Source organism: Oxyura jamaicensis, chromosome 3 (assembly GCF_011077185.1).
Source record: "Oxyura jamaicensis isolate SHBP4307 breed ruddy duck chromosome 3, BPBGC_Ojam_1.0, whole genome shotgun sequence".
NCBI classification, from domain to species: domain Eukaryota; kingdom Metazoa; phylum Chordata; class Aves; order Anseriformes; family Anatidae; genus Oxyura; species Oxyura jamaicensis.
The window spans coordinates 114,812,067-114,832,595 of record NC_048895.1 but is presented as its reverse complement, the minus strand read 5'-3'; the positions used below and the strand labels follow the sequence as shown (position 1 = coordinate 114,832,595).

The following is a 20,529-nucleotide window of genomic DNA, read 5'->3' as shown; positions in this document are numbered from 1 at the left end:
CAGTGTGATGCTGGAACCAGGTAGACTGAAAACAGAAATGATCACAAGCTTTAAAAAAGTGTGGGGTGCTCACTTTTTTTTTTTTTTGTTTTTTTTTTTTTTTTTTTGTTGGCGGGGGGGATATTTTCAAAACAAAACTGGTTCTTTCTCTTAAATGAACGCATGCTGTGCTTTGTTTTAACACAAATTTGTGGGATCAGGGCAGGAATACTAGCTATATCTGATGCTCTTACTGCCTGTAGGTCGGACGAGAAGGCTCAGTGGTCCTTTTGGTTTTGGATTTGTGTGTTCTGCTATGCAGAAGTCGTGGCGGGACTCGGAGACTTTAGCTGTTAACCGGACTCGTAACCACATGGTGGCATCATTGTACCACAGACCGTCGCTTTTCATTTGGAAAAAAATAGTGGCAAGGAATAGAATATTTTAAGTTTTAGAAATTAGGCTTTGGATGAGCTCTAATATGAAATATTAACCTCTGTTCCTTGCTGTTTTTAGGGATGCTAATATTTTGATTGAATCTGTCTGCATTAAATTGATCCTCAAAAATGCCTGTTGTGGGACAGGATTCACATGTGCTTGGTGCTGTATGAACTTTTCCATCATAGGTAAAAAAAAAAGGTGTTTTTCACCATTTCCCATTGTGTGCAATACTTGCATCACGAGGATATAAGCTGAGAGTATCCAACTCTGTTACAGCTGTGAATGTGCTCTCCTTAGGTCCTTAGGTTTTGCTCAGATCAGGTGTCCCTCTGCTGCTGGTGGCACAGAGGTGTCACAAGTAGGGGTCCTGACTGCTGTTGCCTTCCTGTGGTCTCTCTTTGTCACACAGAGGTGCTTTGCTCTGCGAGGGCTCTGAGGAGGTTGGCTACCTCTATGTCTCCACAGAAGATGTGAGAGTCAGCGTCACCACTCAGAGGTTGCAAAAGTCATCTCCACCTATTGGAGGGACCTTCCGCATCCACTTGGCCAGCACGGTGATTTCAGGTAATATACGATGTGAGTCCAGGTCTTGGATTCCCTTTGCAGCAAGCCAAGTGAAGATGAGAGAACAAACGAGCCCTGGAAATGCTCAGGTACAGGTTGGCAGGTTAAATGCGTTGTGGTAGTTGCATCTTTGCAACCTGATGTCCTCCAAGACAGGAGTTAAAGATTATATGGAGGGCAGTATTTCTAGATATTAGCCATGGGATTGTTCCAAAATGAACACATTATCTAGAAAAATACCTTAATGTTAAAGATCTTTGGATCAGAGTCTGAACAGGGATTTTACATCCCAAGGTTTCGTTGCTCTGTTTCTACAGCACATATACTTCTGGTCCTCTTGCATGACAGTGCTGGTATTTCCCCAAGCTACAACTTTTCTCCATTGCCAGAAAATTTGCAAATTTAAAAAGAATAATTATCCCCTGGGGTTTCCTCCTGCATTCATTAAATGTTGCCTGCAAGCAAGACCCTTGCAGATTACCAGGAAATTCATCCTCTTCTAGGGTTACTAGGATTGATATTTGGTTTGAAGACACCAAAGAACTTTCATGTTTACAATTACTTGACTAGAATTTTTCACCCTTTAAATGTGCTAGGTTTTCTTGTGATTGCTTTAAACAATCAAAGAGTCTTAGAATGAAAACGAGCAGGTTAATCTGAGCAAGGCCAACAATAAGGACTGAGGAAATAGTGATTCAGCCATGAAGTTAAATTATAGATGTCCACAGCTTTATAATGTCTTTTGCAGGTGTCTCCGTGCACATCTCCTCCCACCATCTCCACAAGCTTCTGCAAGACAACGCAGATAACTCTACAGCCCCATACTTCAAAGCCAGTGACTTCGTTGTGACCAAAGACTCAAACTCTTGTTATGAAAGCATTTGGACACTCACTTGGAAAAGAAAAACTGGGGACTTGCCCAACGTTATCAGTGTACAGTAATTTCTTGTACTAGCATCCACTTTGAACCCCGTTCAATGTCTTTGGTCTTGGCTGATTCATTCTCTTGGTGTTTGTTTTTACATGAGCACCTGTGGTAGCTTAAGCAACAGCAGTTTAACTCCAGATTAGATGATTAAAAAAACAATTGTGGTTACAGGAAGAGAAATAGGCTCTTCGAAATGAGGAGGCAAGAAAGCAATTTCCGTGTTTTGTTGCAGTTCTGCACAATAAGGGATGCTATACAGAAATGAAGACTATTATAATCATAATAATATTTCAGTACCATATCTGAAGCTCAGTATGGGTTTGTGGTATCATTTCCATAAAAGTCTTTTTTTTTTTTCTTTTTTTTTTTTTTTTTTTGGGGAACTTTTCATATTGGGTTCATAGCTTGTTCTCTTAAGTCTTGGATGAAGGTCCAGTTCACCCATCCCAAGATTTATCATGTTTAAGTCTTGCTTCAGGCAAAATGGTCTGTTTTGTAAAAAGACTCAAATTAAGCTTCCTCTTCCCCCCAAAAATAAACCCTATTTCTTTTTATATCCATCTACAAATGTTAAATTATCTTCAGAGAAGCAATGAGGTTCTGTACTCAAGACTTTGGCGTGATGGATGACAAGAAAAAGCTTGAGTATCTTTAGCAGTAGTACAGGCCCTTGTTTCACCCAAAGTCATGTCTTTGAGAAGCAGACGTTAAAATATGTTTCCATGCCAAATTTCAAATGATTTTATTGAGTATTACAAATTTATTTGCAAATCTGGCTCCTGCTTCTCTTTACCTCCTGTTTCTAACCTGCAAGGTGATGGGAAGGTGGAGGTGTTGTGAGGACTTGGGTAATGAAAACTCAAACCTGGAAATAGGAGTCAAGCTTGAGAAGAGGTTTCCAGGAGTTATTTGCCATCTTGTAGTGACTCTGTACGAACTTTGGGGGAATGGTTTTAAACTCAAATCACAGGATGGAAAAGAGTGATAAACTAATTGTTTTCTTTGCCAGGTCTCTGCTGAAAACCTCACTGGTCTGAAGCCAACTATTTCTAGTCGTGTGATTTATGATGGAGGTGTGTTTATTGGGCCGATTTTTGGGGACATGCTTGCCACTTTCAATAATAAAACACAGGTGAGTTAATGTGCTGTCATACATCCTACTGATTCACGCAAGTCCTGTAGATCCAGGAGTCTAACTGGTATTCAGGTGCCCACTTCTGCTGCTAAATGCTTTCAGAAATCTGTTCTGTGCTTTGACATAAAAGAGTCAGATCTGTGCCCATCTGTAAAATGTGATACCAGTTTTCAGGCTGGCCATGTCTGTTGGTCTTTGTGGATCTCAATTCTTCATGTGTGAAAGAAACAAGAAAGGCTTCCTGGCTGAACAAGTTTGCTGGACAGACAAATGTTGCAGACCAGTGTGCCCTGCTGACTTTGCCTCCAGCAAAGTCTGCAGGGTGCTGTACTGATAAGAGTGCAATGCTGGATGTGCTCAAATGCTCAAAGCCCAGCTGTAGGGCTTCAGCAGAAGCTGGGGCTAGGTCATCCTGCCTTTCCCCCCCCCCCCCTCCTGGAGACAGCATGTTTTTATTTGCAGGCACTCATGCCTTGGGTGTCAGGATGTCCTGGCAACACTACTAATACCTGTAGGAGAGAAAAAAGAGGGCTCTCCTTTGCCTTACACTTTGCCAGTTTACTCTTCTGAGAAGGGAGTTGATGTCAGAGATCAAGGTCATGGTCCAGCTGTCGTGTTTTAGCATGAACAATGAGGAATTAAAAATTGAGGACTGCATGCTGAACAGATGCAATCTGGGATAAGTTATAATCAGTCTTACAAGGTGCTTTAAAACATAATAAACTTCCTCCCAAGGTGAGGTGGAAGTAACTGGGGTATGGCAAGTAGGGTCTTCGATGAGCAACTAGAAGAAGAGGAGTGGGGAGGAGTTGTGGATCCCAGAGAGATGGAAGATAACATCCTGCAGACACTGAGAAAGGCTGGCAATTCAGCTTCCAATTTGCTCTGCTTTGCCTAAGATGAGTGCTAGCAAGCTTTGTAATGAAATTTTGTAATGAGACTTCAGCAGGATAAATTGCTGTCTGATGCTGATGTGTGCTGCTGCAGTCAGGCTGTTTTCTGTAGCTGACGCAATGAGACATTGCTGGGCTGTCTGCCAGGTAGATGTGGCTTTGGAAAACACCTCATTCACTGCTTTAGGGGTAACCTTTCTCTCCATCTCCAGGTGGTGGTGGTGGTGAATGATGTCCCTGCAAACTGTTCTGGTTTGTGCTCTTTCCAGTTCAGCCAGGAAATGACACCCTTAGTCAGTGATGTGGCGTATTCATCAGGTAACGGGGTTTTGTGTCTGCACAAAGTGGGAGAAACATGATTCTGTGAAAAAAGGTCTGTTGATTGCTGATGACTTTGTGTATCTTTTAGAAACCTCTGATTTTAGGGAAACTACATTTTATAAAGTAAAGATCAGTTTGAGTCTTAAAATATGTTGTATGGATTTACACAGGCAAGAGGACGGTAGAAGCACAAAGGTGACAGAAATAGTGGTAGGCTCAGTGATTAACAGAACAAAAGGTGGTTTGGTTCAAGTTATTTTTAACTAAAAGTTAAGAAAAGGTAGCAGCCAGGCAGGAACAGGCAGAAATAAGCATTATGGGGGTCAATGAGAAGATCATCAGTGTTGTAATTTCCAGGATGTCCTTATGAGGATGGTAAAAACTTTTAACTGTTAGTTGAAAGTAAATCTTGCACATTGATACTCAAAAATTCATGAGTCATTTTTTGGACGATATTCTTTCAGATGATGGATCCCAGGCCACGGTAGTTATCAGGGGTGTTGGCTTCACTGAGCAGAACACAGTCCTGCAGGTAGAGGTGAACAACACGACCTGCCATATCATAAATTTGAATCAAACCAAAGTTGTCTGCAAGATGGAGAGGCTGCCAGTTGGAGTATACCAGGTGACATTGCTAGTGAGACCTTATGGCTTCGCACTCAATGCCACCACAGGAGAAGGCATCTTCCTGAGAGTTGAGCCCAAGCTGGTAGCTATTGAACCTCCCAGAGCTTCAGAGATTGGTAGGTCTGTACTCCAGAAAGGCTCTATTGGACATCTGCTTTCTGTGTCTTGCTTTTTAACAGCTTTGGTTCTCCTACTTCCATAACCAAGGTCGTCATCTGACATAAATAACATAATATAGCTGGGGATATTCTGTGTACCACAAATCATTGAGGCAAGTTTTTTTGGTTTCATTTTATTTTTATTATTATTTTTTAATATAAAGATTCTCAGTCTTCGGTTCTCTCTGGGAGCAACCAACTCTTCTCTCAGTAGTTTCATTTGGGAATAGTAAAATTAAATGTGGGCATATTAATTTCAGCAATGCAGAAGGTGTTTCATGGCTCATCTTCCTATATCTGTTTGACACACAGATTGCTAGTATTTGGATTCATCTTGCCTAGTCATGAAATGGCTAAACTTTGATTAATCTCTGTCCCATTGAAGTGATTCTATTCTATTCTGAGTGATAAAATGGAAAACTCATCTGTGTTTAGATGGTTAGATGGCCTCCTTGGAGTGGTTAGAAGGAGGGAACTATGATTTGTGAAACTGTGTGGATGAGCCATGGGTGGACTTAGAATGTATGAATTCCTATGCTGAAAATGAAGATGTTACAATCTCCTCTCTTCCTGTTCGGGTGTATGAAAAGAAAGCTATCCTAGTCCTTTTCTTTCCCATTTTTTCCCTAATGAAAGTCGTATGCTGCATAAGGTTGAGACTCATTCTAATTCATATGAAGAAAAAAAAAAGGGAAAAAACAATGACAATTTTAGTGCTTGGGTCTTGCTTCTCATTTTGTTCCCTGACAATCCAGCTCTTCTCTCAATTACAGTGATCTGTCACTCATTAAAAAGAAAGCAACTATAATGCTATCTTACATTACATATGCCTTGAACATTTATAATTGGAAAGAATTACAGCTTCCATCTGTGTTTTTAATTTCTTCCATTTAAAATACCTCTCTTCAATCTTATCGTAAAGTGCACATATGCAGTATTTCATTGCATATGGATATGTGTAGATATCAAAACTTAAGAGCATTAGTCTTTACACAACATGCATGAATTTTGTACTCTAAATCTGAGGCTCCTTATCTGACAACTATCACATAAGCCGAGTGCATTCAGTTTTGAGTTCTTCATGTTTCTAGTCCTGCAAACTTAACGTTACAGGACAGGAGGCTAGAAGCAGCTTGTACTTTGCTGCATCAGGTCATCCTTGTCAAAATATCACTGGCCTCAGTGGTGCCATGCTGGGAGTTCACCATGACCTAACTTTCTTTAAGGGTGGGATGACTTTCCAAAGATACTACTGTGCTCTCGTGAACAGAAAGAGCTTTCTGTTAGCGTACCTGCTTGCTGTTTGCCCAGTTTTGCTGCCAGTTAGAGGAATTCTGGATGATACTTGTAAACTTCTCTGGTGGTTTTGCGAATTAGGAGGAAATGATGTTTTGAGGAAAACATACCAAGAAATCTGCCACTAATATTATAGTCTATCCTATAGAAGTTTGTTTATATCATACATGATATAAATGATAAAAGATCGGTAGTTATAATAGGGCCCTGATAACACATACACATAATTGTGTGACTGCGATCATGAAATCCCTGTCTGAGCAGCCTGTCTGTCCTGCCATAGTGCTAAAACTCTGCCTTACCGAAGCGAGAATGTCCTTGGCACTCTACCTAGAGCAAACAGCTTTAAGTTTTGAGGATTTTTTCTTACTTTTTTTTTTTTTTTTTTTTTTTTTCTTCTTCTGAACCACATCAAAGGACTAAGTCCAGGTTAGAATTGCCATTAATGTCTGTTACTTTTCTCTTTTCTATTCCTCTTTGAAATGTTCTGCTCGCTTGAAAAAGCAGAGGGGCCTCCTTGGCTATTTGGCCACTGCAAAAAGACCAAGTGCAAGCCTAACTTGTGCTGGGTGTGATCTTGCATGTGACTGAAGATGCTTAGCTCTGGCTGGCACAAATGAGAACCGAGGTTGCTCAGCACTTCACAGAATTGAGCCCCCTGACTTTGCTCACAACTCTGCTAAGACTCAAGCCCTGCCAAGTCCCCTGTCTAACCTAAGTTTCCTAGACACATGCTAAAGGCTTTTTTGACAGCGGGGTGCTTGGCAGCTATTTGAACTGTGAAAGCACCTGCTGTGTTAAGCTCATTTTTCATTCTTAGTGCTTCTTCCTTCCTTCCTTATTTCATTCTTGAGCTGGGGATCTTTCTAAGGGGGAGATCACAGACCAGACCTTTGTGGCTTAAATAAGTATGTCATTAAAAAATAAACTGAGAAACAAACCCAGTCCTCTGGTATCATGGACAAGAATTCAAATTGGATTTGAAAACAAGAAGGATCTTGGGTGAAAGAGGAAGCCAGGGCATAGCAAAGTGGAAGCAGATCATCATCAGATCAGGCAGTAGACAGTACTCCCTTTTGTAGTCTGCTATTATTAAAAAGAACCTTTTGCATGACAGAAAGGCCATTCCACATCTTTGATGTAACGGAATAATTGGTTTTGTAGGAGGACTGAGAGTGGCTCTCAGGGGGACTGGTCTGGAAGGGGTTACCCTGGTGTTGTTTGGATCTCAGCCTTGCCCAGTTTTGGAGGATGCCAGAAATTCAACAAGAATTGAATGTAAAGTTCCCTCTCGGGTAAGAAACCACATATTTTTGGCTACAGTCAGCTGTATGGGGAGAGCTTACAGGCCTTTCTGTGTTGTCCTGGCCTGAGCGACGCTGGTGAAAGGGCAAATAGTAGTCTATCAGCCAAGTCTAGGCTGTGGGACAGTTTAACCTGGACTCCACCTACAGTTTAGACCAGCCTAATTAAGAATAGATTGTTAGATTTTTGAAGAAAATGAGTGTTAACAGTCAACAAAACCATCAGATTGAGTGGTCTCTAGCTAAACCTCACACAAACAAAACTGGGGCTTTTAACTCCAGGAAAATTGCGTGTCTCCCTTTCAGCTCAGTGTCTGCTAGCAGATTAAACATGCCTGGGAGAATTGCTCTTACTCATGTTGCTGAACCCTCTACACCCTCAGGTTGTCCTGTTTACATCTGGACTTCCTCTGGACTTTATCTGTGTCATGCAAAAGCATGCCTAAGGATTCTTAGCAGCAGTGCTCATTGATGCAGGGCAAAATTACACCTAACAGTTTAAGTGTAGAGATATAACAGTCTATGCCCATGCCTTCAACTATTGCAGATAAAGCAAATGAAAATCTACATAGTCTGTGATCGTTTCGAGATTTATAATTCTCCATAGACGTGCCTTTAGAGACAACATAACTACACACATTTGAGTAGAGTCTAATGTATATGCAAATTTGGCAGTGCCATGTGCCTGACTTATTAAGTGTAGGAGATGCATGAATACACAAAGATAAGAAATAACGATTTTTCTTCTGTTTGTGTGCTGTTATCCTTGGTATTTTCTTTGCTTCTGTTTCCAGGGGGCAGAAGACGCTGCCGTCCATGTGACACTAGTTTCTGGGTACCAATCAACAACAGCCACCAACTTGTTCCAGTATGACTCTTCCTTAAACCCTGCTGTTGTATCACTGAGCAGGAACAGAAGTGGCATAGCAGGTGAAAAGTGCTTAAGTGCAAGTGGATATGTATGGGACATCATCTGCAGAACTTATTAATTCTGATGGTGGGACAGGGAAAATTGAGGTCCACAGGGTTTGGTGGTGTTATGCTCTTTTGTTTTCTTTTATCTTATAGCCCTCATGTACCCTGCAGGTTCTGATCACGCCTGGTTTCTTTATGTTCTTTTTTCTCTATCTTACATAAGAAAATTAGTTGTTTGCCTTAGTCCATCCAGTATGGATCATGTCCACAGAGTGTCAGGTAGAGTATGCTGATCCTTTTGAGTCATTTTTTCTCTGACTTTGCACTGAAATGATCCCACCCACTCATTCTTGGTAGCAGGTTCAGCAGTGGCAGGAGAAACGATCTGTGGAGAATGCACTTCTCCAGGATCCCAAAGGGTGGGCTGCAGTCAGAGAGTGACATGCATTTTGGGTTGCTGAAAGCAGAAGAGAGGCAGCACTCATTTTGGTAGTTACTGTTTCCAAGCCAAACAGTTTCCTTTGTTTTGATCTGGTGAACCATTGCTTTTCAATATGAGCACAGACTTCACAGGCTTTGCAGGGGCAAATTCCTGAGAAGACACCACGGAGCATTTAGCATTTCTGTCCGTTTAAAAGCTTTATTTAGGGTTGTGATTTACATTGTGTTTTCTATATACCCCATTCCTCTTCCTCCAAGGATACACTGATTTTTTTTCTCTCTTTTTCCAACCTCTCCAGTACGCATCTTAACAAAGCTCCCCCCCAGCTCAGTGACGTGGCCAGACTTAGTGGGGATGTGAGGGGTGAGATGACTGCCAGTGACAAAGCAGGCTTCTTGCCACACACCTAGTATTTCAATTCCTTTCCCCAGTGCCCTTGTCATTTCCTATTAATCCAGAATACATGAATAAGAGAAAACATCCTTTATCATCTGAATATTATTCAGGTACGATAGCACCAAAGGGAGATTTTTCTAGCTGCGGGCAGCCCAGGTGCAAGAAATTCCTCTATGTTATAGTGTCTCCTGAACAGTGGTGGGGCTGAGTTCAATCTTCTATTCAGAACCTCCATGGCATCAGCTTTTAATATAGTTTTTTCCTCCTATGTAATAAAAAGAATAAATAAATTACACCAATGCCTTCCAGGCATCTAGGATTAAGCTGACAATTGACCAAGAGCCCAAAGAGTTCATGTTATTAATATATTCAGCTTCACAGGCTTTCAAACTTTTATTTGACTCTGTGCATGCTGAATTGAAATCTGTTGGTTTCCAGGTCTGCTTAGAGGAGCTGGGAGCTGAGGGGAGCTTTGTACAGACTCTCCTGCTTCGTGGAAAGGAGAAGTTTCTTGGAGGCTGCAGGGCTTGTGCCAGCTTTGTGGGCTGTGTTAGACCCAAATGACCCTGGCCTCTGCTTGGTAGACAAAATTGCTACTTGGATATGAGTCTCTATTAAGGATAGGTTAAGCCATAAAAATTCACTTTGTTTAAGACAAGGTGAGAGCATAAAACAGCTATAAATCTAAGAGAATTAATATAGAGATGTCTTCATCTACCATGAGTGTAAAGAAAGTGTGAAGAAAAGTTTAAGCTAATTCCAGTTGAAATAGTTTCAGTTACTTACTTGGTCATATTGTCCTTTCAATATTCGAAGCTGAAGCAAAAACATGGGAATTGTTCCTTCTAGAAACAGCCCATTTCTCTGTGCTGTGCTTTACACATTGTTGAGCTAAGCCAGACAAATAAAAACAATACTTCTGCTGCTCATCCTGCTTGATTTCTACTTTTTTTTTTTTTTTTTTTCCTTTGCCCTGCCCCTTTCAAAGGTGACGGGTTGGGTTCCAGGCGGGCCTAATGGTATTTAAGCCACAGGTGTCCCACCAGAGAGCTCTTTCTGCCTCAGCTGCTCTTTGGGGGGTAAGTGCTTTGTTTTTCCTTCAGCCAGTTGCATGGTTCTTTAGGTGGGTCAGAGTGTATGGGCTGATGTGTTTCGAAGTTGACAGAGGTAAGCACGTCTTTTTGAGGTAACAGCTAGTAGGATCTTTTGGAGTAAAACAAGCTATGTAGTAGTAGGTGCCTTTACTGCACACAGCTTCTTCAGGTGACTAATTTTTACAGCATGCTTATGGATAGGGAGCTGATGTTACTTTGCATGCTTGCTTTGTGGTTCTAGGTCTCCTATGATTTTTGCAGAATTATGGGGCTTCCTGTGAATGTGACCTTATGCCTTCATCTATATGTCAAATATTATCAGAGTTACAACCTTGGTGTTAAAGTGACAGAGCAGAGTTTAGGGGAAAGGTATCACCCAAGTTCCCTGTGCCAGTGAGTATCTGAAAACAGCAGAAATAGGCATGTAAGGTGTAGTTTTTTCAGGTCTAGGGATAGTTTCTTATATTTCTGGAGCTTTTTTGTGCTGTTTTGCTGGCTGCAGAGTCTTTAGACCTTGTAGCCTTCTAGATTTTAAGTGCCTGGAACTCCCTTAATAGAAGGATGTTTAACAGAGGTTGCCAGGTAACTTGTTTTTGGGATGTGGTAGGGTACAGTTCTGCTTTTGGGTTATATTTTAATCTCTAGTTAAATCAAGCCATTTGTATAACTCTCCAGAGGATTCACAAAGAGCTTCAGTATGCACCGCAAGGGGCTTGACCACGTAGGCACAGTATTACCAGAAGACTGAGCAGGCTCACCTCCTTCATCTGTGAAGGATAAGTCTGTGATTATCTCTACTGGGGCTGCTGTGCATTCATGTCCTGTTGGCATTTGTGGACCTGAGTTTTTTTTTCCTTACTCTGGTCTCTGTGCTTGAGTCCTCTGCAAGGATCTGTACCGTTTGGGTGTCCATCACGGATATGACCTTCTCTTTTTGTTTCCTGTAGAAAGAAAATAAAAAAAATATTTTACCCCAAGCAGACCTACAGGCTGGGAGATGTGTGGTTAGAAAGCAGCCTGGCAGAGAAGGACCTGGGAGTTTTGGTTGATAATCGGCTGAATATGAGCCAGCAGTGTGCTCAGGTGGCCAAGAAGGCCAACAGCATCCTGGCTTGTATAAGAAACAGTGTGGCCAGCAGGTCCAGGGAAGTGATTGTCCCCCTGTACTCAGATCTGGTGAGGCCGCACCTCGAGTACTGTGTTCAGTTTTGGGCTCCTTGCTACAAGAAGGTGAGGTGTCTGGAGAACAAGTCTTATGAGAAGCAGCTGAGGGAGCTGGAGGGAGCTGAGGGAACTGTTTAGCCTGGAGAAGAGGAGGCTCAGGGGTGACCTTATTGCACTCTACAGGTACCTGAAGGGAGGCTGTAGCGAGGTGGCGGTTGGTCTATTCTCCCACCTGCCTGGTGACAGGACGAGGGGGAATGGGCTAAAGTTGCGCCAGGGGAGGTTTAGGTTGGATATCAGGAAGAACTTCTTTACTGAACGGGTTGTTAGTCACTGGAATAGGCTGCCCAGGGAAGTGGTTGTCCCCATCCCTGGAGGTCTTTAAAAGATGTTTAGATGTAGAGCTTAGGGATATGGTTTAGTGGGGGACTTGTTAGTGTTAGGTCAGAGGTTGGACTCGGTGATCTTGGAGGTTTCTTCCAACCCAGATGATTCTGTGATGATTCTGATGATTCTGTGATGAAGTGAGGAAGAGGAATGCACAAAAATGGAGCTGTTCTGGCTCAGCTGCTCCTATAGTTATTCTGGATCAATGCTGTGGATAGACAAGTGTGTCAGGCTGGGCAGCATCTGTACATGGTAAAGGTCTGTTAACAGCTTTTACCTGATGAATTTAGGAAAGGGATTTATGTAACTTAGTTGTCTGACAGTAGGGAGTTGGACTGGAAGACTCCTCCTGGTCCTGTGTGTTTCTGCTGCTGAGCAACTGAACCCACATTCTTTGGAGCTGACTGTGGGATGAGATTTACCTCCTAAACACATCTTTGCCTGTGTTTGTGGTGGGATTCACCAGAGCTATTTTGAATATCTTCCTCAGAATAAGATGAATCACTCCATAAAGGCTCTGTTTCTCCTCCTTGAATGCAGATAGCTATCTCAGAGCCTTTATTTGCACTGAAGCATACCAGCCTACATTTTTAAGCTATTTCAGGAGGAATTTAAGTTATGAAATTCCCTTCTCCACAGCCCTTGTCCTTTTCTGTTACTACAGAATACACAAGTAAGGGAACGTACCCTCTCATCTGAATATAATTTAGCTCACAAGTGAGCTTAAATAGGAGAGAGTGACCTGTTTCCTGAAAACAAGGTGCTTTGGAGTATTCATGAGCATCTGACTTTAGGCACTCAAGGAAATTTTCATTTAGCTGTGGGAGGCTCCTTAAAAGTGTAAATACCTCTGAAGTTAGCGCTAGAAAGCATGGTGTGGATCATTGTGGGGGTTTAGTAAAAATCCCTCACTCAGCTCCAGTTCATGAGCTTTAGAAAGTTTGGATTTGACTCTTGAGTAGCTGGGGATATTTAGGATAGACATTTATGTTAAGGAGGAATAGATCTTACCCTAAATATCTGTTAGAAGACAGAGTAGTAGCTCTAGATGAGCATAGCCAAGTTCACAGTACTAATGTCTCAAGACAACCTTGGTGGCTGATCCTATTATGGAAGCCAAGGGATGAATAGGACACAGGAAGACTGCAGTTTCCTAGATTTTAGTTTTGGCTGATGGACATGATCGTACCTGTTTTGGGACTCAACACTCACTCTCAGGAAATACTTACATGTGCTGAAATAACTTGCCAGAAACACTGAAATTGTTTCATCAATTCTCTTCTCTAGGGGGTCAGGAGCTTCAGATTGGAATATCCTCATTTACCAGCTACCGAGGGGCAGACATCAAGGTCCAAATTGGGCACTCCTGGACACAGATCCAAGCGCAGACAGACCATGGGGTTAACGTGACCCTTCCAGCCTTGGCTGCGGGATGGTACAATGTTTCTGTCATCATCAACGGTGTTGCTGTCACATCAAACAGGTAGTGTGAAAGTGTGCAATTCACTTAAGATATACATTTCTTTCTCCATCCTATTTGGTATTTTAGGGTTAATCTGAAAAGAAAGGTAAGTGTTTTCACAAATCCTGTACCTAACGGTGAAATCTGCTGTATGGTATGAAATTATGAATAATTATCAAGGCACTTATTGATCTGTGGAACCCAAGTCAGCAAACTGCTAATGCTAGTCAATTAACTCCCCTTAGATCTGTAGGAGGCAGGTGAGAAACATTTTAGAAAAAACAGCTGATTTGATGAAAAATGCATATTCAGGCAATCAAAGGTGTTCACAAATTCAGGTCAAATGCAGATAAACCCTGCTGTAGGAAAACAGTAGAAGAAAAACATTTTTTTTTTTCCATGAGAAAAAAAACAAAACTAGTTTGAAAACAAAAATGCTTTGTTTGGAGAGTTTTTAAAGGATTCTATTTCTATTTTTTAAGGTGACACAGATTTTTTCCTAGATAAATGCAGTATAAATGAATTAAAATGTGGAGGCAAACCCACCTGAAAGTGAGATCAACAACGCATTCTCAAGCAGTACAGTTTTGCTCCTCAGCTACGCAGCTCTTACCTATGGCAATTGCTAAGAATGATCCTGAAACAATGGGATTAGGGGGAAGGGGCTGCATGTCTTGCTCACAAACAGCCCTAAGCTACTTGTTGCACCAACAGACTTCAGAAGTAGGAAGCCTGTGGTCAGAGGGATGATACACAGGGCTTCATCCCATCCTATACTGGAGTCTGTTAGCAGCACCATCACTTTGTCTCCAGAAATAGAGTGGAGGGAGATGGATTGTCTCAGAAGGCAACCATTATATCTGATGGGCTGGATTGTAGGTTTGGGAAGGTGTGCTACTGTACTGTGTCTCTTTAGAGCAGGGATTGTTTTCCTCCTCATCACCCTTCTTTCAAAAACTAGATGCAAGTGGGACAGAAGCAGAGCTACACCCCTGTCTGAGTGGGCTTTGGGAGGTTATGCCTGGTTTTCCTCTTGCTGCAGTTATCTCCACTACTTATTTCCCATGGGAGGAGTAAAGGAGGGCAGGCAGCTGGGATCTCCTGTCTGTTGGCATGGCTACACTGGGTTTAGCAAACCCTCTTGTTCCTTCACTTAGGCAATTCAGTTGTGCTGCATGGACTGCACTTGGCCCACAGGCTGCCAACAGACAAGGTTCCTGACAGACATAGCTCAAATCACCTGGAAAACTGGGTGGTCTTGTTGCTGTGGTTCCTTGGGATGTAGAGTAAAGGGAAAACGCCAGGTGGGCGTTTGGCCCTCTGTTCTTGAGGAAGCTGTGAGAAAGAACAGCATTACAGCAAGAGAGGAAAATAGAAACAAGCAATTCCCCCCAGACAAACCCAAACCTTCTGTGCTGCTTGCTTTGCAGGGCTGAGCTGTTAATCCACTACGTCTCAGAGATCTTCAGCATCGAGCCGTGCTGCGGCTCCTTTCTGGGTAAGCAGCGGCAGTACATCTGCAGCCACTTATGGAGGTCAAAGGGATCAAGGGCACAATTTCCCTGCAGGACTGGGAAGGGCATCCCGTTTCACATCAGTTTAAGTGAGGGTGTTTTAAATCTGTGACTCTTTATTATGCAGACACCAACTGGCAAACGGCAGCAGCCTGGAAACGTGGGATCGAAATGAGCATCCCTCAATCTGGTCGGCTGGCTCAGGGGAACCTGTGCTTCGAATGTGATTTCCCCAAGTCTGTGCTCATGTATCTTTGCATGTTCCCTTTGGGAAAAGAAAGCACACCCACACCTGACTCATCTGTGTTGTATCTTTCAGTCATTACGCCTCCAAATTTCATGGCTTTCTGTATGGAAATGAAGTAGTAGGAAGGGTAGAATCGTGGTTTCAAACAACAGCTTTTTTCAGTTGATCCCAGACAGAGCATTTAGTTTTTTTAACTCAAAAAGACAAACAACAACCCCGCAACAACAACAAACAAAAACATGCATAAACAAACCTTTTTTCAGTGTTAATTTTAATCAAAACTTAAATACTTATTAATCCCATTCCAAACTTTTAACTGTGGGAAATCATTCAGCTGTGTTTCAGAGCAATGCATCACTGAATTAAAAAACAAAAAATTCACTTTAAATCTTAAAACACAGATTTGAGGTGGTTTATTTTGTCATGTGGTTGGAGGCGGGGTTGAGGGTTGAATCCATTTAGTGAATATTACTTGAACCCTTTGAAAACAAATTCCTGTGATGTAACTGCAGGTTCCCCACACATTCCTTTCCCAGCCTCACAACTCACCTAAAGATACAGAACTCAGGCTTTGTGGTACATAATTAGATCAATAGTTTGTGACATGCTCAAGCCTTTAAAGACGAGAGCTTAGAGAGCAAAGGCTATCACTCTTGAACAATTATCTCTGTTAAAAAAAAATATTGCACCCTCCTTTTATTTTTAGGGGTAAATGGGAAGTTAAATAACTGATTAACTCTTGGCTGTAGTTTTGTGAAGGGCTTAAGCCAATTTAAGATCTCACTGATACAAAAAGCACATTCCCTCACCCCTTTTGTCTTATCATTTGCTGTCTGTACAACCTGTGTGGCCATCTGGATTCTGGATTTGAGCTCACTGAAACTGAACCCCATAATAAAACAAGTTATTTTTCAGCCAGGCCATGGGAAAAGGAAGGGCACGAGCTTAGTGTATAAAGAGGGTTAAGCGAGGCAGGGCACTGAGAGGCAGACTAAAGGAAGATGGGGTGGGTGGCACAACCCCTCAAAGCTCTTTCTCCTGTGACCATGGAGAGGGAGACTCCATTGCCACATCCTAAGATCAGAGCACAGATAACCAGTCTCCCAAATGTAGGATGCTTTAGGGAGATATGACTGGAGCTGCATATAATGGTAATTCCAGGAAACTTCCAGCTTCCAACACTGGACACAAGGACAGCCACAGCTGGATGTCCCAACCTTATGTCTAACTTCTCCCCAGTTATTCTTCCATATGAATGATTCACACCAAGAGTCTACTTACACATCAGCTTTCTTATTCCATGGTCATAAATGAAGGTCAAGGAAGAACAAAAAATCCAGGTAACCCCAGGGGAAAGCAGACAGCCTGCCTTCCTTCAGCCCATGCATGGGAAGCTTTGGCCAGAGTTCCCTCCCCAGGTGTTCTTCTCTTCCCCTTCCTGTTCTCCCCATCTTAAATGGTGCTGACTGGGAGCACATAGGTAGGAGATGTCTTGAAGCTGGAAGTATTTGTTATTGTGTCAGCTTTTCTGGCCACCTCCTCAAGGGCAAGTGGCCGTCTGTGCATGGTACATATGGAACCTGGCCCTCTGCTTGAGGCGCCAGGTGGAACTGAAGATTGAAGGAAGGTCTGTGGTTCTGGTCTGTTTAGTTTTGTTTGTTTTTAACAATAATAACAACAACCACAACTTGTTTCCCTGTATGCGAATGGACCAAGCTATCTTTACTATCTACACACCTGCCTCCCTAAATGATCTCGTTCCCTGAAGAGTTGAGTCTCTGTTCAGTCTTAGGGGTCCTCTCGCAATTGCTTCCTTCCATTCTGTGGTTTTCTACATTTTTTTTTTGCTGCCATGATGGTCCCCGGCTATCTTCCAACATTGGCCTCTTGTCTGCATAGGATTATGCTGATACTTGACTGCTGTTGTCAGTAGCTGTCTTGTTCAAATAAAATGACTTAATTCTTTCTTCCATTCAGCCTGGATAAGACTGTTATGCTTATCAGCTTTATCATGGTTTGTGAATGTTCACAGTCAGCCATTAATTCCTTTCCCACACATAATGTCCTTCTGTTTTTTGTGGTGTGTTTTTCTCCCAAGGTGGAACACTGCTCACGATCTCTGGGGTTGGCTTTAGCCGAAATTGGTCCCTGGTTTCCATTTCAATGAACAGGCAAACCTGCCTGGTTACCCGCTTGGAAGAAGAGACCATTTGGTGCCTGACCCCCCCAGCTGCTAATTTGCTTAATGAAGATTCTCAAGACATCTCTGTAAGAGTAAATGTACTCATTAGCAGTAGCACGCTTCAGCATGTTCCTGTTGCAAAAAACATCACCACTTTTAATTACCAAAGAGCTTTGACACCTCTGATTACCAGTGTTGAAACAGAAATCTCAGCGAGCAGCCTGCTCTTGAGCATCCAGGGAATAAACATCACTGGATCCATGGCCAAGCTTGGAGACAGCGAATGTGAGCTTGAGTTTCAACATGGCAACGAGTCTGCATTGTTTGAGTGCTCTTTACCGCTGGACAACCTAGAACCCGAGACATACCCTGTGAGGGTTATCCAGCGACAGCTTGGATATGCTCGTGTGACAGCAAGGCTGCAGACCCTCACGATAACTCCACGGATAACCTCCATATCCCCATCGCAAGGGTCAGTCTGTGGTGGGATGCTGCTTACTATAGCTGGTGTCGCTTTAAGATCCAGGAGGAACATGGTATGGGTCAGCCTGGATGGTAATTATTCCTGTGAGATCGAGAGCTCTGATAATGATGCCATTCATTGCATTGTCCTTCCAGGGGCACAAATTTTGCCTTACCAGCAGTTGGCTGAGGCTTCTTGGGCTCTTAATGTGACAGTGACAGTCAATGGGATCAGCAGTGTCTGCCTGGGGGACTGTACACTCTACCTTCATGAACAGTCAACCCCCCTTGTGGATCTGGTGGCCTGGGAAGCCAATGGGATGCTCACCTATGTGACGATCACAGGGCAGAGGTTGGCATGGCCAAGTGACAGCCCTGTGGTACGTGTGAATAACCAGGCTGTCTGCAAGGTAACTTTCTGGAACGAGACCAGCATCAAGTGCCAGACTGACTGCCTTGCCCCCGGGGAGCATAACATTTCCATATCCAACAGGAGAAGTGGGCAAGCTTGCTTCAGGAGGGCATCTAGTGTTGTCACCATCACACCCCAGGTGCACCAGTTTTACCCCCAAAACTTTAGCACCAACGGTGGAGGCCTTCTCACGTTAGCAGGCTCAGCACTGAGGGGAAAGGACACGACTTCTGTTCTCATTGATTATCACTCATGTCTCATTCTCAATGTCACCTGCGTAGCTATCCAGTGCACGGTGCCTCCAGGCAATGGCACTGGGGCTGTGAGGCTAACAGTGGATGGCACCTCCTATGGCATTGGAAGCATAAGCTACAGCGAGGAGTCTACACCAACTTTCCTTTCACTTGTTTCAACTGGCCTCCTTTTAACAATGAATGTTTCCCAGGTCACAGAGATGGACACCATCCACGTATTTATTGGAAACTCTGCTTGCGGTGGTGTCACCATCACTCGGTCCACTTTGCAGTGCTCAGCTCCGCCACTCCCTGCTGGCGAGTACCCAGTGCTGGGCCTGGATGTCCCCAGGGGCTGGGCTTCCTCCAACCTGACGTTCACCTCTCAGCTGGTGGTGACAGCCGTGCATCACAACTGGGGTAAGTCACGAGGAGCTGGCACAGCTCCTCCAAGGGGTGCAGAGTGATGGATTGCGATAATCATAATTTCTCATACAAAAGCAAAAGGTATGAGTTAAAAAAAAAAATACCCCTGATGACAGCAGGCTGCTGGGCCGTGACTTAAATCCCATTTTCTGTCCCTTTCCAAGGTGGCTTGGCTGGAGGAGCAGTTCACCTGCGTGGAACTGGTTTTGATCCTGGGCAGACTTCGGTGACGATCTGTGGCATGCCTTGTGAAATGTTGGACAACACAAAGACGACTGACCTGAGCTGCCTTGCCCCACGCTTACACGGTCAGCTAAGACACAAAATGTGGCGTTGCATTAAAAACATCCTCTAAAAACCCCATCATGACCCAAAAGGTGATGTGGTCGCAATGTATCTTGTCCCAGGGAAACAAAGAGTAGAAGCAGCCCTGGAGGGAGGAGAGGAGCCAAAATAGCATCTGCTTCTGCTTTTTGAGCTCAGTCCAAAGTCCACTAGTGTCGGGGGGGGAGGGGGGGGTGCTTTGGCATCAAAGGCCATAGGTTTTGGACTGGATCCACCATGTGCCTGTGGCCAGAGCTGGCACACATGCTTTGTGGTTGTACATGAGGTGTGCAAAGTGACAGCAGCTCCCTGTGGCAGCAATTTCCTGGGAGATCCGTCTCACATAAAATGTGCATGTGAGTCTTGGGCTGGGTACCTTTTGGCTCCCATGGCTGGCTTAGTGACTTGAGCTACCTTAAATGGCTTTTTTTTTTTTTTTTTTTTTTTTTTCTCCTGCATGGCAGGACAGTGTCAGTGAGGTAGGGGCTTGGTGGGAAAGGGTCAATGTCTGTAATGGAGAATGAATGCCTTGCTACAGTCAGTTCATGCCTTTGGGAAGCTGGAGATGAGGATTGGAGTTCCTTGAGAGCAGGATGGGATCATCCCGCAGCCAGAGCATCCTCTTTATCTGGAGAGAGGCAGCACTGCAGGGAATGCTGCCATGTTCTCTAGCTCTCTCAGAGAGCTTGCCCCAGTTTTGGAGGAAACAGATCAGCACAGGTTTGAACAAGGCATACCTCCTCCCTCCCCTATTGGCAGCACAGGATTAAGCTCCTAATGTCTTGCAAGAGGAAGCATTTAAGATTTTTAAATCCCTGAGATATGCCATTCCCCAAACCCTATTGACAGGGGGACTACCTTGGTGCTGCAGCATTGCAACACTTGGTAGCGCACCACTTCAGCACCTCCATAGCTCTGGTGCTAGGAGAACATCCAGAGACCTCCTCCAGAAATCATTGTCATTCTGTGGTCATCCAAGTGACCAGAGATCTCTCCTCTTTTGGGGAATCTGGAAGAATGTTTGCTTTGAGTGTTTCCATCAGGGTACATTGCTAGGGTTTTGCTCAAAGATAAGGAATCTCCATCATTGCAGACAGTCAGAACACCACGAGATTAGCTGCTGAGAAATCAATCCAGCATGAAGTTTAGCATTGCTTTGAGCAGGGGTTAGGATGAGAGGCATCCAGAGGGTCCCTTCCAGCCTCTGTTATTCTGAATTTCTG

At 43.5% G+C, this 20,529-nt stretch overlaps 1 protein-coding gene across 9 annotated transcripts in view; it reads left to right on the top strand.

Moving 5' to 3' along the window:
- Positions 1 to 20,529, top strand: part of PKHD1 (PKHD1 ciliary IPT domain containing fibrocystin/polyductin) — a 253,587-nt gene that overhangs the window by 29,305 nt on the left and 203,753 nt on the right. For all 9 annotated transcript variants that reach the window (XR_004749563.1, XM_035322238.1, XM_035322239.1 and 6 more), the window contains 11 exons: positions 830 to 984; positions 1,733 to 1,917; positions 2,922 to 3,044; positions 4,153 to 4,258; positions 4,726 to 5,004; positions 7,507 to 7,637; positions 8,441 to 8,576; positions 13,332 to 13,527; positions 14,937 to 15,004; positions 17,366 to 18,976; positions 19,147 to 19,290. Coding sequence is in view for 8 of the 9 variants with exons in the window: in XM_035322238.1 (XP_035178129.1) it covers positions 830 to 984; positions 1,733 to 1,917; positions 2,922 to 3,044; positions 4,153 to 4,258; positions 4,726 to 5,004; positions 7,507 to 7,637; positions 8,441 to 8,576; positions 13,332 to 13,527; positions 14,937 to 15,004; positions 17,366 to 18,976; positions 19,147 to 19,290 (3,134 nt within the window). In the remaining variant the exon portion in view is untranslated. The remainder of the gene's footprint in view (positions 1 to 829; positions 985 to 1,732; positions 1,918 to 2,921; positions 3,045 to 4,152; positions 4,259 to 4,725; positions 5,005 to 7,506; positions 7,638 to 8,440; positions 8,577 to 13,331; positions 13,528 to 14,936; positions 15,005 to 17,365; positions 18,977 to 19,146; positions 19,291 to 20,529) is intronic.